A 19820-nucleotide genomic window follows, 5' to 3' on the forward strand; every position below is an offset into this window, starting at 1 on the left:
TACGAGGATGATAATAGTAAGTTGGCTTGTGGTTTGAAGCTAGCGGTGGTGAGACTACGGGCGGGCAAGTGGTTAGTCGGTCAGTCAGCCGCAGCAAGGGGTATCTAGATGGCATAATGAAGTCACAGAGAAAGCCGGATGAGGCCAACGGATATGTCGGACTATGTAATCCGAAGGATGTGACTGGCGCTGGGGGTACATATAACAACATAACCTCCCTTTAGGTAAATAGGAATAGGTAGTATGGAAATATTAAATGTTGGCATTGGCATTGACATGGACACGTTATCTTGCGCAAAAGGCAACGGATAATAATTGATACCTACCTGATACCTTTAAAAAATACTAAATACCCTTAGGTAAATACCTTGTTGAGCTATCGACATTAACTTTTAACCCCCCCCCAGCCATTTTTTGTTATATATGTAGTAATTTACCTTTGAACGCCAGTGCCACGTTCAGTCTCTCCGTCTCTTCCCTCCCCGATTTTCCCAATTTAGGTCCAATTCTCATCTTGCACTTAATCCATCTACTTTTTCTTCCCTCTCTTTTTTTTTCATCCTCTTCACCTCTTCACACACACATACATACACACGCACACCGTACTCCATAACCGCATCACCTTTTTTCCCCCTCTGCCCATCTGCACCACTGCATCGCCATTTGTTAAAACAGTTGAGGCAACAATACTTGGTACCTGACTACCTCCTTACCTTACCTTGCCTTCTCAACTTTTTTGATAATACATCCATCTCCATTGCATACGTAAGTACTACCGCAACTGCAAACCACAACTATTAGGTTACTAGTGTCCATCTCAACCACAGTGTTCATTTTCCCATTTCCCCCCCTCTCTCCCTTTCTTTCATCTCCAACCTTCTTACCACAACAACCCAAATCTTCCACTTTACAACTTCAATCATTCACCAACTTCGCTTCGTGAACACTCGTTTCTTTAACCCAGCCACCAACTTTTAAGTTTTCCGAGACTGACTCCCATCTCCTAGAGAATAGGACAGCATTCTCTTGGAACTTACAATCCTTCGGATCTTCGTTCCTCAGGGGAAAAAAAAAGAGGAAGGGAATCGGAAACACCATCACGAAACACGCGAACAGGAACTTACTAGCACAGACAAAGTAAGTAATAACCTAGTCCCATTTACAGCTTGCTATTTTATCCATGCACCCCTGGGCCTCACATTCTAACATATATAGGCATCTTCAAGAACCACGTTTGGTATTTTCCTTGATCGTGCTGCAAAACGCGACCGGTCTTGCATACCTACATACCTACACAGCTGATACCTACATACCTGCATACTTAGGTACTCGAGTACTTAATAACCAAAGTGGGAAGCGACCCAAGCTGCAGATAAGCTCAGTCATTGGCCCAAGTTAATTGGCCTTTACCCTTTTACTACTCTTTACCTTTTTCTATTCTCACCCCAACACTAAACTAAAACTGAACCTTGATCCAATTCATTGACCAATTCCATTTGGGTATTACGGAGTACTACGGTACACATTTACGCTTTACTCATACTTCCTTACTTCCTTCACACCTCTCACACCCTTCACACCCTTCATACCTATACATACCACCACAACACCTTTACATTGCAACTTTACAACATTGCCTTACATAACTCTTTTTTCCGCTATTACTGGTCTTTTCCCAAAACAACCACATACTTGACGCGTCATTATCTCTTCCAAACCATAATCTGGGCTGAATTGCCAACTCCATTGTCGCGTCGCTCGACCATGGATTCACCTGCAACCATGTCTCCGACGCGCGCACTCTCTTCAGAGTCTAGCGTCGGTCCGACCGCAGACACTTTCTCTGCTGCCACGTCTCTTAGCTCTACGCCCCCGACTACTGTCGCCGACACAGCCAGCTTGGCTTCAGACATCTCTAAGAACGACAATGTCACAGCAATTGGCCTTGTTAACGAACCCGTTGACTCGACCGAGGTCGACGCGACGCCCGAGGTAGCCGACTCTATTGTCGCGTCTGCCGAGCCTCTCAACCTGAACCCTGTTCAGCCTGCCGAATCCCCTGCGCAAAGCGCTCTAGACATTCCTATGAACGGACGCTCGCGCCGACAGCGCCTTAGCGCGCCAATCTACAACCTTGCTAAATTAGCTGGTACTGCTATCCACGGCAAACGACGATCCAAAGGCGACATCGTATCTAACAGAAGGCGACGCCACACGACTGCCGGTGAGATTCCAGTTGCAGACGAGGAGGATAACGACGACGATGCGATATCTATGAAGTCGAGCAAATCCAAGATTTCTACACTGAAAGATGCGATTCCCCCGAGACGCATCTCGACGCGTTCAACGGGTGTGGAAGCCGAAACCTTGGCGAGCAAGCTGTCTACTCTAGGAAAGAGGGGTAGGAAGACTTTTGAGAAGGGTCTGAGCAAAATGTCGCGTGAGCTACGACGTCTGCAGGACACAGACGAATTTGCAGGAATAGATAAGAAGCCTGTTCTATACACCACCTGGGCCAACGGGAAGTACGTCTCTCCAGAGGATTCGCAACCCCCTAGGAAGAAGACGAAGGTCGCATCCGAGACGCCAGAGGTTACCGCTCCAGAGCCCGAACCTGTTGTTGAGCTTGGCCCGGCTGTTAAGAAGAGACGGGTTAAGAAATACCTCGATCGCGGCTTATACGCTGGCCAGGAGGCCCCACTAGATATCTACAAGGGACTCACTCCGTCAGAGAAGAAGACCTTAGCACAATTGCCTGAGCTGATGCCGAGCGGCAAGGTAAACAAGACTATGCCCATGCCTATATACAATGGGATGCGCACATTGATCCAGGGCAGGGATTTTAAGCTGCCTTTTGACATCTGCAACCCTCTCCCTCCGGGACAGCCTAAGCCCGACGAGTGGAAGAAGATAACGAAGAGTAAGTCAATTTACCCATCCATTTCATTTCAGTATTTTCGCATTATATTCTACTTTCTTGGTTATTTCAATCTTCTTATATTTCATTTTTACGTGAGTTTTAACTAACATTTTTCTTAGATCGATTCGTTGGTGATGCTGCGGCTTACTGGAAGAAGACACCCCACTTCAAGGACTATCAATCCAAGTGCGTATGCACCCCGGAAGACGGGTGCGGGGAGAGTTGCCAGAACAGAATCATGCTTTACGAGTGTGATGAAACCAACTGCAATGTTGGCACTGGCTTATGCCAGAACCGCGCTTTTGCGCGACTCCAAGAGCGGATCAAGGAAGGAGGAAAGTACCGCGTAGGAGTTGAGGTTATCAAGACCTCAGATAGAGGCTATGGTATTCGTGCCAATCGATGCTTTGAGCCCAATCAGATCATCATGGAGTACACCGGTGAGATCATCACAGAAGAGGAGTGCGATCGCCGCATGAATGAAAAGTACCAGGACAATCAGGTAAGACTAATAACGGATCTTGACTATGAAAACTCCTGGTGCAGTTACTGACAAATTCAGTGTTACTATCTGATGTCTTTTGACCAGAACATGATTATCGATGCAACGACTGGTAGTATCGCTCGTTTCGTCAATCATTCATGCTCGCCAAACTGCCGAATGATTAAGTGGATTGTCTCGGGACAACCTCGCATGGCCCTCTTTGCGGGCGACCGCCCCATCATGACGGGCGAGGAGTTGACATACGACTACAACTTTGACCCTTTTTCTGCTAAGAACGTCCAAAAGTGTCTCTGCGGTAGCCCGAATTGTCGAGGAGTCTTGGGCCCGAAGCCTAAGGAAGTGAAGCAGCCGAAGCCGCCCAAGGAGACGGCAGCCGGTAAGAAGGGTGCAAGTGGCGGAAAGCGCAAGTTCAAAGACTCACTTGGCGAGAAAGAAGAAGCGGAGGGCAGCGCAGCGAAGAAGCGCAAGATTAAGACCGCGACTGGGGCAAAGGCACAAGGTGCTAAGCGCAATCTCTCTACTGCCGGTCTCAAAGCGGCCAAGGGTGCCGCCACAGCTATTAAGCGTAGCGTGTCGACAATCTCTGTCAACACAAAGGCGGTTCTGGGCCCGAAGGGTTCGAGTCAGAAGACATCGGCAGTCCGAAAGTCGAAGACTGTAGTTAGAACCTACAGCAAGGCCAAGGTGCAGACGAAGCTACCGGCAGCTTTCCGAACCGCCCTTCGAAAGCCTGCATCGCATAACTCGAGTCTTACAATTGTCGCAGCGGGTTCTGAGGATGTACCGGAAGAAGACGAAGACGAAGACGAGGATGACGCAGATTTGTCGATGGCTACTAGCAAGAAGACGATTTCCATGGAGGAAGATGAAGATGAGGGAGACGAGAACGAGGTTGAGTCAGCATCTCCCCGAAAAGCCGTCGATATACCCCGATCTGTGAACAGAATTCGACTTGTTCACTCATAAGATATTATCACCTGAGAGATACTATCAGTGGCCCTTTCATCACGTGGTCACCGAAACGAAAATGTGGTCCTTGTCCATATAATGTAGGGCTTTAAAGCAGCCCGATTGGATTTTTGGAATGGACTAGCTATGCAACGATATCACCTGAGGCTTCATCGCTTCAACATTTCCCTTACTGACTCATTGGCGGTATAATCCCTGAGTTATGCCTCTTTTGCACATTTATTCGAAGTGGAAGGTTTCCGAGGTTGCGGACAGATACGGCGGGATACGAGGATTTTGGCATTGTGTATATTACATGACACTCTTGCGTTGGCATTTTGAGGGCGTACGGCGTCGATGAGCTGAGCTTTGCGTTTGTTTCCACCCCTTCATAGACGGTAGGCTGCCGAAAGGGCGCGTTCAGAGGGACCATATGCCGTCAGGGGTGTTGGCTGGTTGGCTGGTTGGCTGGTTGGCTGTCTTGCTTTGTATGTATGCACTAGAGAACCAGAGATTTCTAATCTGGCCGTTTTCAACAAATACTTTCCCCTGATCCTATACTTTGCATTAATGATTTGATTTGCTCTGATTTGTTTCGAGTTGGTTGTTTTAGTTGGTGTAGTTTGCCAAACGTAAAGACCAAGGCGGTTTCTTAACTTGGTATTTATTTATCGCGATAGAATTAACAAAGTACTGCCAAGTTTGCCTGGTGAAAATTATAGTGATGACTGCATTGGAATATTGTGTCCTAAAACTATAGTAAATTCACATAAATATTCGATGGCTTTATATATAGGTGTATAAACGTAAGTTCCTACAATACAAAATAGGGGTGATGGTGATGCAGGGGTTAAACGAATAGTTCGACAAGTACAATACGGTAGTTATATTAGTATTAAGTTTCTATTTCAAGCAGTAAACTCGCCCTTGAAGTTATAGTTAATCTCAATTGTTGTTAAATTGTAATTTTGCAATAGTATAGATATTAAATATTATCAAAAAGGGGCGACTATAAAAGACAAGCCACGACGCTTTGTCAGCATATAGAAGTGGGATGTTTGCTATGGGCCTATGGCTTTGATCTGCCCACACGTAGGAGATATACAATAACTAACTAGTTTAAATGGCCGTTTTTACTATAAAATTATTAATATTAATCATCTGATGATCGAATGCGTAGGACAATGCGTGTACGATGAGGAGATGCTGACGTGCCACGCGTTCGATGAAAGAAGCCAAGACGATGAAGGCATTCGTGACTCGGAATGCTTAGCTAGACGTAGAGCAGCTGAGTCAGTTCTACCAACGAAATGGTTATATGCTGTCGTGTCGCGGGGAAAATAGCGAAAAAGGGGTCTATATTAAGTATCTAATCTCGCCAATATGTTTTCTTTTCCGTACACCTGCATATTGTCGCATATTGTCACATGTATAGTCGTTGCGTATAGTTTTGAGGCTGTGCATAATTAAGAATGCTGCATGATGATCCTGCCTTGACTATCTCGGCCCGCATAGGTCAACTATGATTGGCTAATATAGACTTAGCTTGGAGAGATGTGGCAACTGGGGCTGCTGGGCTGGGGTTGCTGGGGTCCGAAAAGCTTCTAGTGTTAGGCAGTCGCGCGGCATCACAGTTGAAGTACATACTGCATTAGGCAGCGGAGCGCTGTTACTTTATGTCAATTGGCCGACAAGACGTCCCTCCCATTTCATGGAGAATTGGAGATTGCGTGCCTTAACTCCTAACACAATCTTTTTTCTAACAACCAACCTTTTAACCTACCAAGTCTTTCCTTTCTATCAAGCTTCTTCGCCAATTAAGGCTGTGTCTTTTCGAGTGCGCCAACCACAAAACGCAACAAATCAGACCATAGTTTCATCCACCTTATCCATTCGTCCAGCCGATATAATCATCCATCTTCGTCACCCTGCAGCCTCCAAACCCTTCAAACTCTACACTACCCACCGGTCCCTGGGTTCGGAGTTGCATTATACATCCTGACGTCTAAACTACGACCACCGTCACACTTTCACCGCTGACAGCCTTAGGGGTCGCTTAGCTTCCTTGCCTAACTTAGTGCCTCATCCGTCACCACTCTAGGTTGAGGATTGCACTATAATCCCGATCGCTAGCCTCGACCTTTCTCGATTCACGTTTGAACTACTAGCATATGCGCCGTTAAGGGGAAACAATCGCAGGTTCCAATGAGGTCGCTCAAGATGAGCAAGGTGCTTGGCACCATGAGAAAGAAGAGGTCTACCGATGGTACGATAGAAGCCCCCTCGCCTTAAGTTGTCGCTTGCGCAAACTCGCAAGTTTAATGGTTTAACTATACTTTTTGCTAACATATACCTTCTTTAAGCTCCGAATACTCCTGAAGTTCCCCAAGGCGAAAGCCCCGAGGCTACGGCCTACCGTTGTGTGGTGCGTCCGCACTTACCAAATTCAATTCTTGCCTGAAGTTGAACCGAACAATCCTGACTTTCGATTAGAAATCCTTCTGCGAATCTGGCTCTAATAACTCTGGGGACGAAGTCCTTTTCCTGCCTCCCATCGTCGATGCTGCCGAGTCATCTCCAACCGCGGCGGCAGAATGCGCGCGCCTAGTTCGAAAATACCTGAAGAGGGACTATTGGACGAAACCTTCCTACCAATACAATGCCATCATGCTCATGCGCATCCTTGCCGATAATCCTGGTCAAACATTTACTAGAAATTTGGATTCGAAATTTACCGACACTTCGAAAGAGCTGCTAAGATCCGTACGTGATCCGAGTGTGCGACAGATGATGATGGAGACATTAGACGTTTTCGAGAATACTAAGGCGTACGATGAAGGGCTGACCCCTCTCATTAATATGTGGAAGAAAGAGAAAGATAGAGCGCAGCAATTATATGCAGTATGTTAAACCGTCGTTTCCACCTACGAAGTACTTGGGTCATGCTAATGTTTTGCTAATTAGGGACGGCCTGCTCCGGTGACGCACGCCATGACTCCGCCTCCAGTCAACCCCCATTCCCAGAACTATTTCGCACGAGCCCATTCGAACCGCAATCTCCCGAACCCTGTCGAGTTGGCTAGTAGACTAGAGGAAGCGCGGACATCTGCGAATCTGCTACAGCAAGTGGTTACGAACACTCCGCCGGTCGAAGTGCTCAGTAACGACCTGATCAAAGAGTTTGCCGATCGCTGCACTAGCGCAAGTCGAAGCATACAAATGTACATGACTGCCGAGAACCCATCACCCGATAATGACACTATGGAGAGCCTGATCGACACAAACGAGCAGCTCCAGGCATCGCTAAGCTTACATCAAAGAGCTATGTTAAACGCTAGGAAACTCGTCGCTGTCATGGAGCCGCAGCCCCAAGCTCAGAGTGAGCCTCCGTCTCGGAATTCCGTGAGCCCCATAGAGTCAGAACAGAATGGGGGTAACTTGGAGCCCCCTACTGTGCCAGCTCGAAAACCGAATGGCAAAGGTAAGGAAAGAGAATACGAACCTGCTATGGCAGGGCCGTCCAGAACACACACGCCCGCTATCGAAGACGAAGATCCGTTCAGGGATCCCGAGCCTTCAGGCTCGAGATCCCGTGCGGCCGGCGGCTCGGGATCTGGCGGCGGGGCGCCGTCGAACTATATCGAGGAGCCCCGGTTAGCGTTTGAACCCTTTCACCCCGGTTTCGAGACGACACCGAGCTATTTGGGTAGGCAAGAGAGTGCTCTCGGTAAGGAGACGATGCACGGAGCTGCGGGAGACTCCTCGTCTGACGATCGGCGCTCGCGTGACGATGTTAGTGATTACGAGGCTCCGCCCTCGAAACGAAAGGAGCCGATCTACCGGTATTGATCGGTTTGTTGATGATGATGGCCGTGTTTGCATAAACTCCGCGTGTTTGGATTAGGGTTGTCTGTCTACCTGTTAGAATTAATTTTGCGCAGGCGTGGAAAAGGCCGGTCATAGGCAGCCACGAAGATCACGCATGGTGCTGTTCTATTCCGTCGTTGTTGTATTGATGTTGGGCTTTTTTTTTTTTGATGCCATCCTTGTTTATTATTTCTGTCGTTGCTGCTGCTTTTTTTCGTCTTACACGAGATTCCCCAAATGTCAAGACTTCAGTTCGAACGTTCGCATATGCTTTGATGTTGCCTAGTGCTTGGGTATTTGTGGTGAGTGGGTGGCGCGCGAGTAGTGAGATTGGTAGTTGTGTGAGGGAGGTATTCGTAGGTCGGTGGTTACCCGGGAGGTGATGGGCGTGGATGGGTGGGTGGATATTGTTAGGTTTAGTTGTTCATCAGAGGGTACCTAGATCTCGAAGGGGGGGGGGGGGGGAGAAGAGAAAAGGCTTAAACCGTCGAGGGTGGTAAGGGAACCTGTCATAGCAGCCGGCGTATTATACTTGGAAGCAACTTTGGAAAGCTGCTGGAACAGTAGCGGCTTTGGACTTTGTTTTCGAGATGCGATCCTCATGTTCGGTGTCACGCTATCTTCGATGCTCGATTAGCTATCTCACTATATGACGGGCTCTTGCTATGATGTAATAGCTAGGTACCTAGTTTCTGAACTTAACCCTAGCTTCGTAGAGGTGTTATTACTATATATATAGTAGCTAGCTAGCTATGCTCCGTCGTTTCAGGCGGGTGTTCTAGAAGGAAAGAAGGAAAGAAGGTTTCTTACCGTCTTGTACCGAGGCTTGGTCATCCGGTCTCTGTAAGACTTAAGTACTTGGGACTTCGTCCGATGTTTCCATCGTGTAGGCAGTTATAACGGGTTGACCTAGTTCATCTTGTGATGGCCCATCGTTCGGCTCTTTGGGGGAAAATAAGTCGGGTGAAGTTGTATTTTTATTTTTATTTTTTTGGGATGAGAAGCAGTGCATGGCTAATAACAACGCATTGCTTATCTTATTTACAGGGATTCCGTTTGTATGTAAGTTCTGTCGACCGATGTATTCATGCAAACATCAGACAGACTGACAAACCATCTAGCCTACATACGTGTTATTGCCAGGTTTACTCGTACATACCTATGTATATTAGTTGAACCAAAAATTCCTCTTGGCTGCCCTGCCAAGATATTACTATTCTTCTTATCATTACTCCAACCAGCGAGTACAGGTAGCAATCGTTATAATAGCAATACCCAAGGAATTTCTGTATACGCTTGCATTGTATATGTACATGTATACCAGGTATATGTAGCACAGGTCGCGGGGACCCGCAAAAAGCCGGCGGAGCCTCAGATGCAAAGTTGCGATTGGACGATGCGGGCAGAGCCGGGCGAACCCTTCTGGCGGGTCCTAAGTGGCCGGTCCGGTGCGCATTGGTTGCATTTTTTGTCCCATTTTGCTCAGGAACGCCTATGATACCCTGTTCCCGCTTTACCGCTTTGATTTGTCCGATCTTGCCCATTGGTAGATCCCCGATCTTGCGCATTTCTTCACACACACCCTTGACGCTAAGTTGTTGTTCGTATTTGCTTTCTTTTTTTGTTCTTTGTCTGCGTGTGTAGATATGTATGCTAGATGGTACATATGTTAGGTATGTATGCCCCTAAAACCCTGAGATGCACGATCCCGTTTTATTTATTTCCTAATAGGGTAAGCGACACATGGGAGAGGATGTATGTAGGTACCTTATCTTTTTAATTTAATGCTTTATTTCAACCTTTACTAACAGTAATAGAAGAACAATTGAGGTGATTATAAGAACGATAGTAGAGAATGCATTACCAAGATAAATACTGAATTATACTAATTATACGTCTAGCAAAGAAATCATATGATTCTAGGTTGCTCAAGTCCCGCCCATAGGTATTCCACGTGTGAAGGCGGCGGGGTTCGGTCCAGCTCCGAGACCGTGGCTTGCGCGTGGCGGCCAAAAAGGTAACCCGGCAAGCTCGAACTTCACCGCGCGTTTTGAGAAGCGGGCGTTAGCGCCATGTGGGGTCGCCTCTTTTTGGCGAAACTTGCGAATTTCATGTGTAAGTTCGGTACGTACTTTTTACACTCCAACACTCCAACACACTCTTATTAGTTTTTCTCTCTCATCTCCTCTTCCTAGTGCATTACAAATGCAAAGAACGATGTGCTGATGTCTGGTAATGCATAAGAATCCTCCTATACGATGATGGTTCGAACCGAGACGATCAATGGCGCGAGTTCGGACCGTTAGGAATATCCTATTGGTTGCATCGTCTCATCTGTCCTCGGGAATTCCTACTTACTTAGGTAGCTTTCTACTTCACACAGCCAACTTAAGTTAACCGAACCTCGCGAGAATGACGGTGTCCTCGCTAAGTTTAATATTTAATTTCAATCTCACTTAGCTTCCGCCTTGGGACTTGGTCTCAGGGATGAGTAGAGGATCTAATGTAGATACCTACGCACCTATCTCGACCTACCATTTAATCCGTCTACGATATACTATTTGTATACTATTTCCGGATAGTATGCAAGTTCACATGGTCTATATTCGCTATTTTGTCCGCGGGCGGTTTAGTGGTTCCTTCGATCTGTCAGAACCTAGCTCGAGGTCAACGTCGCTTATACCACCCTTCTTATTCGTTCCCTCGTCTAATAAACCATCTTCGTCCCATGAATACCCAAGACGCCGCGTCACTGCTAGCGTTTCTTTCTCGTCACCTGTCACATTAATTTTTGCCGCATTTAACGTCGCCCTATCAGTCGATTTATCTGCCACCTAACAGAAGCTCGCGTCGTCTTTAATAAGACTGTCGAGCTGCCGTGCTCGTAACATTGCCAACATTACCTAGGACTTCTCAATACCGATCATGACTCAAGTAAAGACCATACGGAAGACTTACCCCGTCTACTCATTATCCACTTATTCCAAAAGAAGAAAGATTAGCCACGTTCGCCTCATGGAAACAGAAGCTATAGTGGATATTTCTACACAAACACTATTTCTTGACAGCCTCAGTACGGAATTATTAAATATCATATTTAAACAGGTATTAGGTTACTCTTCAATTTCCCATATCTCTTCTTTTAAAGACTTGGTAGTTAACAGTGTATATTCGTAGTTGCGAGATATTGACTCGAGGACGCTAGCTGATGCTCGCCGGTTATCTAGACGATTCGAAACAATCATTTCGCCCATACATTATGAAACGTTATACCTTAGCGAGCATATAATAGACCCACTCGCCGAGACGCATTTCCCTGGTTACTTTAGAAATATTTATTTATTTACTAGACATGTGGAAACAAGAAGCAATCTTGACGCGAGAAGCACTAGGCGGGTGTTAGACAAAGTACAAAGGCTCTCGTCTTTGAGGTATTCAATTCTTTTGAACTTTGCGAAACTGAAATTGCTGACATAGAAAGATGGCGTTACGTCGAGAATCAATCTCTTACAGGAGCGAACTTTCCTTTCTCGACGCCGTCCGATATATTGAGTCTATACCACATCAAGGTTAACAAGACCAAGATATATGTTGAAGACTTGCCTCTGAAGGACTCTTACAGCGACATATATAGCACTTATACCCAGCATATCCCTGCAAGTAACCTTGTTTCTCTAAAGATGCAGAGTCCTACTCTCACGAGAACCATCGACTCGTTAAAACGATTCCTCGTCCAGGCTCAATGCGCACAAAATCTCAATTATAACGGCCGTGGCCAAGGTACAAGATTCGAATTCAACGGAAATGAACGCTTGCCGCCTCTTAAAGGGATATTACTTCAGTCATACGACTGGAACCACAGCGCTGATGAGGTTCGAAGGCACTGGAATTTCTCGCGGATAGAGCATTTAACTCTTATCGACGTGCCCCTATTCAAATTCCTTACTTCGGTACCTATTCCTCAACTCAATAACCTCCGGACACTTCACTGCGAAGACTTCACCACACATACCTTATACCAACGGGAAGACGTGACGAGAATTCTACACGCGCTAATAGGGCGTATCGAGGCTCTTGAAACGATTAAGATAACGTGCAATACAGAATTATTTCCAATAGATTCGCTACTTTGCCATGCTAATTCGCTCGAGGTTCTGAGCTTCCGGGATTACGTCGGTTTTGGCGACGAGACACAACGGTATCCCACGATGCGGGCAGAAGATCTTACTCAGCTCTCCCACGCACTGGTTAATCTCAATTACCTCGAGCTAGGCATGGACGCAGCTATGTGCGACCCTGACCAATTCCTCGAGACACTCTGCAATTTCCCTCGACTCCACACCCTCAACTTGAACACGCAGACGGTCTGGCGCGCTCACCACGCGGTACGTAATTACGAAGATTTAGACTATAATGCCGCGGTGGATATGCTGGAAGCTTTGATTCGCGATAAGCGAGGGAGCCCGTGGCGACGCATCACGATTAACGTCGGCGGGTGGAAGCCGGTTATGGTGCGTCGGTTAGGCGCGGCGTGGCGCGAGAAGAATCTTCAGGGGGTATATGCCGAGAGGTGTTTCCATATGGAGAGGGATGAGAAGACGGGCGAATATACGTTTAGAGAAGAGGAAGGCAAGGATAATACTTGTATCTAACCTAGAGAAGGTGGTGGTGGATGGAAGAAGGTGTGGTTTCGACATTCGGAACGAGTAGATACCTACCCGAAGCGAGTGGATAGAGGACAGGTTGCCTGTCTCAGTATTAGAGAGGTAATTATTAATGTAATGCTATTAGGGTTGGAATGTTCTCTCGTCTTTTTCGACATGCTGTTTTGCTTTCGTATGGTATGTAAAACTTTGACCAAGCGCACGTTCATATGTTAAGCACTGTCTTCAACGCTTTATAGGATGCTTGGTTTTGATATGAATAATACCCCATCAGCCCCAGGTAAGTACGAATTCTTCCCCTAGAGACGCTTGTTTCTTCATCCTTTACATTAATAAATAAGGAGACCCTATGTTAGCAAAGCCTCATAGCCAGCCAACCACCCCAAGAAGTATCGTTTTGCTAGAACCGTCAACATACCGAGCCGTCACGATCCTCTCAGTCGAAGCTCATGATCGCTCTAACACAATATCATATCCACGAAAATTAGCGTTGCGGTCCTATGGTACGTATAAGCCATATTATATATCGATCTGAAAACCGGTAGGTAGGTAAGTTGAACCACAGAAGTAGGTAGTCTCCCTCCGGGCCTTGTAGGTATGGTCTGCCATATCATTCGTGTGACAAACTACTATGATATTGACATCATCCCGTACCTACGTATATCCTCAGACCCCCAATGTTAGAATCCTATGCCTCATCTAGGGTTAAAAATATTTTCGGTACCTACCTAACCTATGCATAGGTAGCCACGGACTCCCATAGCTTGCTTGCTTGCTTGCTATTAGAGTCCCCTACGGAACGACCAAGTCGTTTCCATACCTTCCAGGGCCCCTTCGTACTACCCAGCCAGCTAGGAAAGAAAGAAAAAGAAAACGAAGCGGATTCCGACGATAATACCATGGCCGTAGATCAACCTAGCCTAAGAACTAAGGACGAAACATATACCTTGTTTCTTAAAGTCTCATGAATTACCTAAAGGTCCAATTAAACATGTAATCATCAAGCGCGCAGTCCGTTTAGATACCCTTAAACAGCATCGACTCCTTAAAAAAAACAAAAAAAAAGGGCACGAAAAGCTGAACAGGACAGGGTGATTCAAAATAACTAATAGCCTTATAGATCAAGTATTATAATTGCAATATATAATACCCTCACAAGATCCCCGGGGTTAATTTCGGGGCCGCAGCTAATAAAGCTACACTAATTGGACGAGTGGGTGACGAGGACATACAAGGTAAGTGAAATACTTGAAGGGTTTTACTACCACATCTCTAACATCGTGGCTGCTCGAGATACGCCGGGCAGACCACGATAATAAATCTCAAGATAATTATTTGGCCCTATATATATATATTCCGAATTTAATTAGCACAGAGTAGACTAATCATAGCACTATATTTGGGTATTGCTTCATGGTCGAATAATTGAGGGTGCATCGTCCCAATATGCTTATTCAAAAATAAAAATAAAAATAAAACGCCAATTCCTCAATGCTTATTAAGGTATTGCAATTATGCAGCTTTCTCTCCTCTAGCCAGGAATATTTGTCTCTTCATAAGCTCCTTGCCCTCTTGCGCGTAATGGCCGGGCATGAGGCCGGAGCCGAGTACTTGGAGAGAGAAGCCTTTTCCGGCTCCGGCATGCTCGAACATTTTTCGGACCCTTTCCTCGGAGAGACCGTGATGTAAGACTGCATGCGCATTAAGTCCGTGGTGAGGCCCGTGCGGTAGAAAGTCCCAGACCAGTAAGACGCCACCGGGACGTAGACGTTCGACGAGGCGGTCGGCAGCCAGCTCCGGGTCCGCGAAATGGTGGAGCCCACCCCCGACAGTCGCCAGATCGAATCCGAAGAAACGCGAGTCTGCGAAAAGTTCCGAAGGCTGCGGCCCATCTGCCGCTGCGAGATCTCCCACTACGGCATGCATCTCATCGCGAGTTAAGCCCTACGAAGAAGGGTTTAGACATGTCTTGCCAACTAAGCCGAGAGGTACCCTATACATACCTGGTTCTCAGCACGTGAGTTATACGCTGCAACCATATTTTCTGATATATCGATACCAACACTTTGAGTCGTATAAGGAGCTAATGCCTATGGGAACATGTCAGAAAAATCCATTACAATACTCGAGGTGATGTAATAAAGCAGGGACGAAAAGCAGCTTAGGGGGAAAATATTTCCACGAAATAGGAAACCCACTCTCGACATTGTGCCTGTCCCGCATGCATAGTCAAGCAACCGTACTTCCCTACGAGATTGGGTAGGCTTTTGTTCTGCCTCTTCATCGCTATCGTCGTCGTCGTCTTCGTCGTCTTCGTCGTCGCTGGCCCAGTCGACGCCGATCCAGTCCAATCGGGCTTGGATCTCTTCCGTTAGGCGCTCGTTAAGCTTACCATGTTTGGAGTCGTACGTTGACGCCTCTTCGCTGCAGGGATGCCATTTTTAGCTGATATTCATTCTCTGGCATCTGGTCTGTTGCCCGCGCCGTGCTGTGCCACATATCGATCCACAAGGTTCGATTGCGTGTCAATGCTTCTCAGATGCATCACACTACTAGTTGCTGGACCACAGACATGATCATCTCTTGGCCCAGTATAAGAACCATACATGAACTAAAGCTAGCCAAGGAAAAGAAGTAGCCACATGGAATCCAAGGCAAAACTTGCCCGTAAGTTCCCATTGTCCTTGGCGGGAAGCAAAGAAACAGATGAGGCAGTAAAATAACAAGGTACACAGGTACATGTTATACCATTACCATATCCTTCTTCCTCCGCATAGTAGCCAACTGGACTACGATATCTGCTTGATGATGAATCACCATACAGGGATAAACTATAGTTCCCGAATGAATGGTGATAACATCTCGGTATAACTACAAGGAATATATGCCAGAACGGGAAGGAATGATGTGTTGTCGACGAATTAGATTCAAGGAAAGGGGTGATGCAGCTTACTTAAAGTGTATCCTATTAGTCTCGGCCATGTTGTCGTTATGCGCTGATCGTTTTATTTTCCCTAGTTTGTCTTTTGTTCTCGAGCTTTTTCCCTCTCAACAAATAGGTTTGGTGTCTTGATTATTTTGACGTTTATATGCTATTTCGTGTCTTAGCTTTTCTCCCTTAAAATATGCGTTGTCGGCGACATATCGTACACTTCTCGTAAGCTTCTCGTCGACATTCCGGCGACTTTTTGCTCGATAACTTTTTACGTTGGGAGCTTAATTGTAGATCCTTGTAGTCAGTCACACCGGGGCGTGTAGTGAATGACGGGATAACCATGTACATACAATACAGCAATTATGGATAACTAGCATACGGATCTAACACTTCCATGGCATAACCTGTCACTCTTTGTTTACTTTGGCATCTAATGGGACTCAATCATACCCACTCACCGCCTCGGTATCGTATGCGTTAATTTACTTTGGGTGTGGTACGGTACGCACCGAAACGGGCAAATCGGGACAAACGGTAAGCGGGAGGGATACCACGGCACGCCACGACGGGCTCGATCATTGTAACCATGAAAAGCAATTAAAATGGAGCCGATGGGCTATGGAATCGTGGAGTTGGTCTCCTTGGCGGTTATATGATGCCCATGCCTTGCATGGTTCAAATGGATCTGTCTTTGCTAACCCCCTGGCAGGGTGCGCTTCGGACAGTGCCTCCCGCAGATGCAGCTGGGTTCTTTGGGGTTTCACAGTAGGATGCGCGGTGCTACGCTATCCAATTCCAACGGCGTGTTTTATGCGATGACTCATGATTTCCAGGCGGGTTGGAGGCTAAGAAAGTCTAGGGGTGGTTAGGTTCTACTGTGGCTATGCAAGTGGACCTGCAAGCTTCGCAGCGAACCGTAGTCACAAGAGGAAGTGCATATGTAAAGCTTGCTGCTGTAGCACGCCTCTTAGCCTCTCTGCCTCTGAGATGATATGGCTGGTGTTGCATGGACAAGGCACCAAAGCAGAGACGAGTCTGGGTCGGCCTTGGGTTGGGCCTAGCCGCAAGGGACCGAGCGTTATTAAGCGTAGGCCGCTTGAGCGAAAGGACGTAAGAGGTAGGAACGTACGGCGTCACGGGCGTCACGGGCGTCTGCAAGGTGAAGAAAGCGGAAGTGCGTTTGTGATAAGGGTGGGGTGAATGGAGGAAAATTGAACATGGATGGCGTCAGCTCGTTGGACTGACATGCGTCGTATGTAATTATTTGCGATAGAGAAACAAAAACGGCTGAAGGTTTTGAAGGCGTAAATACCTGGTCCGAGCCAATTGCTACCACGATGGCGGCGGCGGCGGCAGCAGCAGCAGTATACACATCCATAGTACGGAGTTTGGATCGTTTGCGTGTGATGAGAGCTTTGGGCATCGACTAGCATTCGGCCGACTGGGTTTCTCTGTATGCTGTCAGCCTGCATGTCGGGTAAAATGTACGAAGAAATAGGTATAGCAAGATAAAAAAGTATGGCACCCCCCACCGAGTTGGATCCGTTGGGAACCAGTCGTAACAATTCTTGCCGCACCGGCAGCAAGGGATTGGATTACACGGGGTAGAAACACGCGAGATGGATGAATGGACGATGAAACCTTCTGTTCCTTCTTCCCTCATACCCGGGTATAAAGCAACATAGCGTACCCGAACCGCATCCCGTAGGCCTGGTGCTCATCAGGTACTAGGTTAAAAGATGAAAATGTGATGGATTACATACCGTATCTAATATTATGTAGGTTAGGCTAGGTTAGGTTAGGTACCTACCTACACTGCCTACCTTCCTAATGACAGATCTTCTAAATTCCTGTGGGAGTCGCAATGGAGTCGCAATATAACTCTCGTCTTATGTACCTGCCTTTTTTTTTTTACCTACCTCCCACCTGTCTTCTACCTGCCCTCTACCTGCCATTGATCTACCTCGTGTAGGTAACGCTAGTAACACCCAACGTAGCAGGTAATTACCAAGGTAACATGCCTTCTTCGTATACATTATGTTAGGAGGTACATATTTTCTTACGAATGTAGGTGACTAGAGTATCGAACACTAGAGGCAGGTGATGTTGAATAATCACCTAAAGTAATTTCTGTCGTGTGGTAAAGCTTCGTATCTGCTTTATAACCATATGTAAGTATATAATATATTAAGATGCAATACATATCAACTTAGGTATTTTAGGTAAGAGGCGGCTGTCTACGGGATGAAATATTGATTACCTACATACATACCTCATATTATTGATTCCCATATTGATTAGGTACATCCATGTCAACTCTCAAAGTACGTATGTAGGTAGTTATAAGCGCCGTAAGTAAGTCTTTATGTAACACCAAGGCAATAATCCAAGCGCGTATATGAGAAAGTGACGCAGGTGTAACCGTAACGAGATCTGATATGCGGGACCCAAGGGATCGTTACCTTAGTCGGGTAATTCCGTATTATCTATGTACGATCGGGCTTCAAGTTGAAGGCCAAGAAGGTGTGGAATCTACAAAATCTACAGAATCTATTAAATCTCGGTTAGCCGCTTATGTAGGTTAGGTAGTTACGTAGCTCATCCGGATGTGATGCGAAACAATGCTCGGCATGGAGGTAGTAGGTATGGCGTTAACTAGTAATATATATTAGGTACGCTCTACAGAATTGTCGGTCTCGGTCTGTAACATAGACGGGCTTCAAATATACATATATTCAAATAAAACCTCACCGCCGCTTCTCTATGCCGCTGTTGCATAGGATCGTCTCAGCACCATCGTCGTCACACTCATGAAATTAGTCGCGGGTGTGTTGTATCTGTACAAACATACAGCCGTCCATGTTTACCATATACTTATATACCGCCTCCGGTTTATTAATATGTAGGTAGATAGCATGTAGAGCCGGCTATTATAGGGAAATGTGGTAGTGTGAGTGATTAAATGCCTAACATCGTGGTCAGCGTCATGCGCTTGCAGTCGGCTTCTACTTTATAATACAAGCAAGTTTGTGTTACCTACGAAATCCCATGGCTTCGCCATGCTAATGTTGGTGGTGTTTGCAGGCGGCAGGGAAAACGTGGCGTTGAACTACTTAGTGTGTACCTACACCTGAGTCGTTTCGAATCCGACAACAGCCGCAAACAATGTGCAAGCCTCCCTTATACATCCAATGACCTTCGATTTATTGCACCAGAGCCTTCTCGGAATCGTTTCCATGGTTCGTGACCTTCCGCGAAGGACTAGCCCAGCCAATACTCTGCCAAGTCGCCCGACTATCTCTTGGTTAGTAGCTAACCCACTATATGCGCTCTTATTAATCAGCTATAAGAACGAACCATCTCGCCCCTCCATGATATAGGCTATTCCCTGCTTAGGCCGTTGGCGTAGATCGAGATTAGGTAGGCTGGTAGACGAGGTTTGCATTGCACGACGTTTCAAACGATAAATCCATATGTAAACATGGTATACCTATCCTATACAATTCTTTAGGATGCCAACGATGCGACCCTCGTCAGGGTTCAGTTTCATGAGAGCGTGCTGATCGGCAGTCTAGAACCTCGACTCTAGAGGGACACATTATATCAGTGACATGCATCCCCGGTCCACAGTCTTATACAATAATACATGCCAATACATACAACGCACTACACCGCACTACGTACGTGGACGGATAAGTAAGAAGAGGTGGACCGAAGTACGACGCAAGACTTCCGTGGTGGGGTGCGAAGCGCCAATTTCCCCAGTAGTTCGGAAGTCGACACCAAAGTTAGCGTAAATATCGACAGATTATCTGCATCTTTCCTTGCTTTTTTGGACTATGCCGGCTCCTCTGGTTCTAGCAAGAATACGCCGAGTGGTTTCGGCTATACCCGTGCCAGCCAATAAGACCCGGTGGATGGCTTTTTGAAGTACTATGTAAAGGAGATGGGCAACAGTTCGGTAAGCGAGAGGTCGTCAAC

The 19820-nt window shown here is 46.6% G+C and overlaps 4 protein-coding genes across 4 annotated transcripts; 3 read left to right on the top strand and 1 right to left on the bottom strand.

Moving 5' to 3' along the window:
• The first annotated feature begins 1352 nt into the window (after positions 1-1352).
• Positions 1353-4477, top strand: F5Y00DRAFT_93866 (SET domain-containing protein). Its single transcript, XM_048014353.1, has 3 exons — positions 1353-2920; positions 3040-3422; positions 3483-4477. The coding sequence occupies exons 1-3, from the start codon at positions 1765-1767 to the stop codon at positions 4389-4391; spliced, it is 2448 nt and encodes an 815-aa protein (XP_047864099.1). The 5' UTR covers positions 1353-1764; the 3' UTR covers positions 4392-4477.
• Positions 4478-6477: 2000 nt separating this feature from the next.
• On the top strand, positions 6478-8316 carry F5Y00DRAFT_93902 (uncharacterized protein). The gene is made up of 4 exons (XM_048014354.1): positions 6478-6639; positions 6737-6798; positions 6867-7274; positions 7338-8316. Exons 1-4 carry the CDS (start codon positions 6579-6581, stop codon positions 8220-8222), a joined length of 1416 nt encoding a protein of 471 aa, XP_047864100.1. The 5' UTR covers positions 6478-6578; the 3' UTR covers positions 8223-8316.
• A 2849-nt stretch (positions 8317-11165) lies between these two features.
• Positions 11166-12892, top strand: F5Y00DRAFT_253537 (uncharacterized protein; the record flags this gene model as incomplete). The annotated part of the gene is made up of 3 exons (XM_048010063.1): positions 11166-11313; positions 11425-11671; positions 11722-12892. The coding sequence occupies 3 exons, from the start codon at positions 11166-11168 to the stop codon at positions 12890-12892; spliced, it is 1566 nt and encodes a 521-aa protein (XP_047864101.1).
• A 1348-nt stretch (positions 12893-14240) lies between these two features.
• On the bottom strand, positions 14241-16312 carry F5Y00DRAFT_239288 (S-adenosyl-L-methionine-dependent methyltransferase). The gene is made up of 5 exons (XM_048008053.1): positions 16055-16312; positions 15858-15996; positions 15103-15328; positions 14908-14994; positions 14241-14848 (listed from the first exon to the last, which is right to left on the bottom strand). The coding sequence occupies exons 2-5, from the start codon at positions 15884-15886 to the stop codon at positions 14417-14419; spliced, it is 774 nt and encodes a 257-aa protein (XP_047864102.1). The 5' UTR covers positions 15887-15996; positions 16055-16312; the 3' UTR covers positions 14241-14416.
• Positions 16313-19820: the final 3508 nt, after the last annotated feature.

This window comes from Daldinia vernicosa (assembly GCF_022497035.1).
Source record: "Daldinia vernicosa strain CBS 139.73 unplaced genomic scaffold F5Y00scaffold_28, whole genome shotgun sequence".
Classification (NCBI taxonomy): Eukaryota; Fungi; Ascomycota; class Sordariomycetes; order Xylariales; family Hypoxylaceae; genus Daldinia; species Daldinia vernicosa.